General features: G+C 49.7%; 1 protein-coding gene across 1 annotated transcript; it reads left to right on the top strand.

Annotated features, from left to right (window-relative positions):
- The first annotated feature begins 3,531 nt into the window (after positions 1–3,531).
- Positions 3,532–5,744, top strand: adrb1 (adrenoceptor beta 1). The gene has a single exon (XM_056576807.1). The coding sequence runs from the start codon at positions 3,721–3,723 to the stop codon at positions 4,939–4,941; it is 1,221 nt and encodes a 406-aa protein (XP_056432782.1). The 5' UTR covers positions 3,532–3,720; the 3' UTR covers positions 4,942–5,744.
- The last annotated feature ends 272 nt before the right edge of the window (positions 5,745–6,016 follow it).

The raw sequence follows: 6,016 nt of genomic DNA, 5'->3' as shown, positions 1-6,016 counted from the left end.
ATACCAAACTGTCATGAATCACCTTTCCAACATTAACCAGCATCACCGTTGGACGTCATCAGCGGCTTACAGTGTCAAACCTGCTCACTGATCGAACGGGAGCGATCTATAAATCTATTGTGCTCCTTATAACTCTATAAATCCTTCCCAAGGGTTTAAAAGGACAAAAATGATAATAGGATTGACGATAGGTATTTTATTTAATGTATGTTATGCAACTCTATAAGTCTTCCATAATTTGTAAATTAATATATTATATGATTGGGTGTCACGGTAGCTATGTAAAGTAAGTAGGTCTTCATTTGACTAATAGGCTAACGAACTTGTCAGCTTTAACTGGAGATGTCTGGGATTTCCGCCCGCACGCTTTAAATGCTCCTTAAACATGTTTCCCGGCATGCGTCCTTGAGTTTAACATTACGGTGTACAAACAGTGTTGTTCTTGTTGTTTTTGTGCAGCGGTTCGATCAGGGGTTGAGCACAAAGCACACGTTTTGTATTGTACTCGCCCCTGTTCAAACTGTGAAAGCACAGGTCCAGCGGATCAACAGTGTGATGCCCATGGGCACTACGTCAGCCAATCACGACTATCGAGTGCCATGCAATGGAAAGTTTGCTCTTCCATTCTTTTGTACGATGTCTAATCCTTTTGTGGGTGTTTTTTATTTTTTTTTATTGTTTTGTCCGCTGAACCTTCATGTTGTCATGGGGACTGCGCTGCAGCCATTTTGCGTTTATATTCTAATTACGCCTCCGGCACGAAATCCCAACTGTAGGATTCCCTGCCCGGTATAAGTGCCTTGGATGACGATGCGTGTGCGCGCGCATGTGTTGTGCTAGATGGAAACAAAAATGTCTCAATAATGGTTTTAAAAGCAATAAAAAAGTAAGTGTTTCCATGTTGGAGGTGATGTCTCATTCCGTCCGATAGAGAGGTTGGGGGGGGGGGGGGGTTGTTTCTCCTGGGATTGTTTGTTTCCCAACCATTTCTCTTCCTCTCCAACGCCTCACTACTTCAGCGCCTCCCTCCATTTTCCATCTCTCTAATAGTGCGCCGTTAGCGATAGCGATGGAGCAATGCATTTTTAATGGCATGTATTTAACTTTACCGCTGGTTGGCTAATGATAGATAGGTCACACACACACACACACACACACACACACACACACACACACACACACACACACACACACACACACACACACACACACACACACACACACACACACGGGTGGCGAGAACACTGGAGGGGGATGATTTAGGGAGGTGTGTGTGTGTCTGAAGGGGGGGGGGGGGGGGGTCCACGTGGTGCTTGCTATCTGGCTGATCAGTCCTGAGGGCACAGTGGCACCAGACAGGTCTGTAGCACGATGCCCGCAGCCCAGACAGCCTCTCCGCTCTCCACATGGATGCCATGTGTCTCAGGAGTCATTCATGTCTCCCTTGGCTCTCGGTATTGTACACTTTATCATCTACTTTTCTACTTATGTAGTATTGAAGTATATAGACATATTGAATCATTTTGTTATTGTTTTTATCAGTTCAGAATCTGATGAAACCTTTAAAAAAAATATATATATAGATAGTTAAAGACACATTATTAAAGCTAGGGTCGGCAATTTGGGGAAATCAGGCGGGGAATAAGCCCTCCCCACCATTCTGGCCTCCCTCTAAAGCTACTCCCCCAAAACATATGAATAGCTCGCTAGCTTTAGCCATTGGTGTGCCTAGCCTTGTTGGAGACTCAACTCCTGCGTAATGAGTGTAGGGGTAGTGTTAAGTTGAAAACGGGTAAGCGTCCAATCATTTAATTTGGGCCGAATGAGGCCTTCGACAGCCACAGACACCAGCTTTAAACGGTTAATGGACTACAGTGATACAGCGCTTTTCTAACCAGTGGCCACTGAAAGCGCTTTTCAATATTGCCTCACATTCATGCACACATTCACACACCGATGGTGGTGTTAGCCACGCAAGGTGACAGCCAGCTCATCGGGAGCAGTCAGGGTGAGGCGTCTTGCTCAGCAACACCTCGACACTCAGCAAGGAGGAACCGGGGATCGAACCAGCAACCTTCCGGTTACCAGCCAACCTGTTCTACCTCCTGAACCACATGCCGCCCAGTGAGAGAAATCTTTACATTCCTGTGGCCTCATCTTTTCTCCTCTATCCAGTGAGAGGGTTCTACTCCGGCCCACCTGCCATCCACTCTCCTCGATCCCACGAGGGACAGGGCTTCAGCGGTGAGAGCTCCTGTTTTAGGATCATGGAGGGTACTGGAGTCTAAAACCCAGCACGGCCTGTGGAGAGCAGAGAGAGCGAGGGGGTTAAGCTGGCACATCGAGAGGCTCCACCTCCATAGATAAAGTGCAGGTCTAAATATAGCCCAGGCACGATGAGGACACACTTATGGTCATTTTTGGCAAAGATGAATTTCAAAAATCCATGATCCAGCTATGATCTAATATCCTCTGAGGCAAAATGGTCAATTCTTTCTCTCTCACTCTTTCTCTCCCTCCCCCCAAACCCCCTGTTGACGTTAACATCGGGGCATTTCGCAAAGTCTTGCGACTTACAAGGGTCAATATTTTAGCACATTCATGGTCTGTTGCCCTCTGCTGCTGGAAGCACCGGGCCGCTCATCAAACGGCGGGATGTCTGAGGTCACTGGGATTCATCTGGGTAATTAGGGACGTGACATAGTGGTTCTCTGTGGCTCTCAGCTGCCCTAGGGTAAACGTCAGTCTTCTGGTTGGGTTTGTTCTTCTGGGATTGGTTTTAAGAACCAACTTCCAACCTCAGAGATGGAATTTCCCACATCTATGTGATGGCAAAATAAACCTAGTACATATTAAGGTATTATGAATAGGCAAGAAAACAGATTACAGACCATCTATATGCAACTCTCATTCATAACCGGATATTGTGTGTGTGTGTGTGTGTGTGTGTGTGTGTGTGTGTGTGTGTGTGTGTGTGTGTGTGTGTGTGTGTGTGTGTGTGTGTGTGTGTGTGTGTGTGTGTGTGTGTGTGTGTGTGTGTGTTGTTTGTGTGTGTGCACGTGTGTGCGCGGGTAAATATTAAATAGTATTTCTTAATATGATAAAATAATTGAATGTGTCCATAGGCCTAGGCTATATGTTTCCATTTTTTGATTGTTGATTGTTTCATAAAACACCAATGGAAAGCATTTTTTTTCATTGTTGTATGTTGGCATGCATGTTTGCATGCAATACAACATTTGAATGGGTGACTTTATGAATTTAAAGTCACTCTTAGGACTTGCAGGTAGCTTGTTGTAAGCAGAGCAGTGCGTAAAACAGGTGCTGGTAGGTCTAAGGCCATCAGAAAACCTCGATATGACCTTATCAAGCGGAAAATTTTCGTATTTACGAACTGCGTTCGTTATTATTAGCCTGAATGGCGAAGGAGTTCGAGCTGTCCTGTTCGGGCTCGTTGTTCAAAGATCCAACTGACACGGCGGCTCGCGCATTGGCTAGTGCACTGACGTCATTGCGGCTTATAATGTCCCGGAGCGGCTCACGGGAGGAAGAAGAGCACGAAAGCGCAAGAGTGGCTCCAGATGGAGCTGGCGCGCGCTGGGAGTAGCAGCAGCACCATCAGGACCATCGGAGCTCGCGGACGCACGGCGCCGACGGCGGAGCAACGCTCGCTTGCCTTGATGTCCTCGCGCTGCCTGCACACACACAGCGCGAACCGTCATGGGGGAGGGTGGTCTCACGCAACTCGCCAACTTTCCCAATGACACTGAACCCGTGACGGCAGCGGCCGATGGTGCCGGTGCCGCGGCCGCCGGCGCGTCGGAGCGCTGGGCGGCGGGGATGAGTTTGCTCATGGGCTCCATCGTCCTGACCATCGTGTTCGGCAACATCATGGTCATCTTGGCCATCGCGCGCAACCAGCGGCTGCAGACGCTCACCAACGTGTTCATTGTGTCCCTCGCGAGCGCCGACCTCATCATGGGTCTGCTGGTGGTGCCGTTCGGCGCCGCGCTCGAGGTGCGCGGCGCATGGTTCTACGGCTCCTTCTTCTGCGAGTTCTGGATCTCGGTGGACGTCCTGTGCGTCACGGCAAGCATCGAGACGCTGTGCGTAATCGCCATAGACCGCTACGTGGCCATTACGGCGCCCTTTCGCTACCAGAGCCTGCTGACCAAGGCGCGCGCAAAGGCGGTGGTGTGCGCCGTGTGGGGCATCTCCGCCATGGTGTCCTTCCTGCCCGTGCTGATGCACTGGTCCCGGGACCGCGTGGACACCGCGTGCTACGAGGACCCCGAATGCTGCGACTTCATCACCAACCCCGCGTACGCCATCTCGTCGTCCGTCATCTCTTTCTACATTCCGCTCACCGTCATGATCTTCGTGTATGCGCGCGTGTACCGTGAGGCGAAGAACCAGCTGCGGAAGATCGACAAGTGCGAGGGCCGTTTCCTGAGCGCGCTGCAGGGCAGCACGGTGTCAGCCGCCGCGTGTAAGTCCAGCAAGAAGCGGCCGTCCAAGATGCTCGCGTTGCGCGAGCAGAAGGCGCTTAAGACACTGGGCATCATCATGGGCACGTTCACGCTGTGCTGGCTGCCCTTCTTCATCGTCAACGTGGTGCGCGTGTTCTGCGCGGAGGTGGTCAACAAGAACCTCTTCGTGTTCTTCAACTGGCTGGGCTATGTCAACTCGGCGTTCAACCCCATCATCTACTGCCGGAGTCCGGACTTCCGGAAGGCGTTTAAGCGGCTGCTGTGCTGCCCGAGACAGGTGGACCGGCGACTGCACATCAGCTCGTGCGACCTGTCGCGCTGCTCCGTGGGATTAGTGAACACGCTCGTGCCCAATACGCTGGAGATGTGGTCGGACTGTCACGCGCTGGACAACAGCGACAGCAGCTGCGAGGGAGGCGGGAAGCTTTCCCGCTCCGAGTCGCAGCTATAAACCGACAGGACAGGAAAGGACAGGTTGGACCACCGGAGCGTACGCGAGGCGCAGCGCCGCGCCGCCCTGACAGGTTGGACCACCTCAGCGCAGACGAGGCGCAGCGTCTGGTCGGAGATGTCTGGCCACCGGGGCAGCGCGTGGACAGGTTGGACCACCGGAGCGCACACGAGGCGCAGCGTCCGCGCGAACAGGTTGGACCGCCGGAGCGCAGCGCCTGTCGGTCTCATTTCTCCCTTTCGGTACAGAGTGGCACATCGCACATAGGAGCCGATTCACGCTGAAGACGCTGTCATTTTAACTTAAACTTCTTTGTCTTTTTGTATTGTACTACTACCAGATGTAAAGCAGAGTGCACGTTGGACGCTTCGTTCGTCCCCAGGAAGACGTTGTGTTTATTGGGTGTAGAAAAAACGTGTTTACCTCATGGCCAAAAAAACAAGTGCAACTTGAACTATTTGTTTATATTAAACATTTTTATGTAAATAACATTTCTATTTATTTGACTTTCCTACAATTAAATAATTGGATGAACACACACACTACGGGATATGACAACATATCATTTATATTCGTATATATATTGTATCCTGATTGATTCATATTCAATATCATATTCATATCTGGTAAGCCCCGCCCACATTTTCCCTCCGTCTGTCTGTCTGTCTCTGTCTCTCTCAGCCTCAAATTAGCTATTTCTGCATCGACACTTTGGATTATGCCAAACACACATCAACTCTGATGGAGAGTTATCAAGATGTTGATCAGAAAGTCTTAATAACTCCCAATATGAACTAATAACTCCCAATATGAACATGTAAGAACTATTCCAGCCACTTCTAGATGTATAATTAAAGAGTTTCTTGTGTATTTTTGGTTTTATACAGACCATTTACATCTGAAAACAAATGATTGATTCATATTGCCATTTTATTACTTAATTGGTGGCCACTGGCCAGTGTACCTGTAGTAACACCGGGCCAGCAGGGGTGATGCCCCGAGGTTAGCCTTAAACACCACGTACAGAGCTAGCTTACTTCTAAGGACGTATTGCCAAACCAACCACACAGGAACA

This window comes from Gadus chalcogrammus, chromosome 18, assembly GCF_026213295.1.
Source record: "Gadus chalcogrammus isolate NIFS_2021 chromosome 18, NIFS_Gcha_1.0, whole genome shotgun sequence".
In the NCBI taxonomy this organism is placed as follows: Eukaryota; Metazoa; Chordata; class Actinopteri; order Gadiformes; family Gadidae; genus Gadus; species Gadus chalcogrammus.
This window is presented reverse-complemented; position numbering and strand designations above follow the sequence as displayed.

Excerpts from the sequence above, each read along its gene's own strand:
- adrb1 (XM_056576807.1), top strand. The coding sequence starts at position 3,721 with ATGGGGGAGGGTGGTCTCACGCAACTCGCCAACTTTCCCAATGACACT.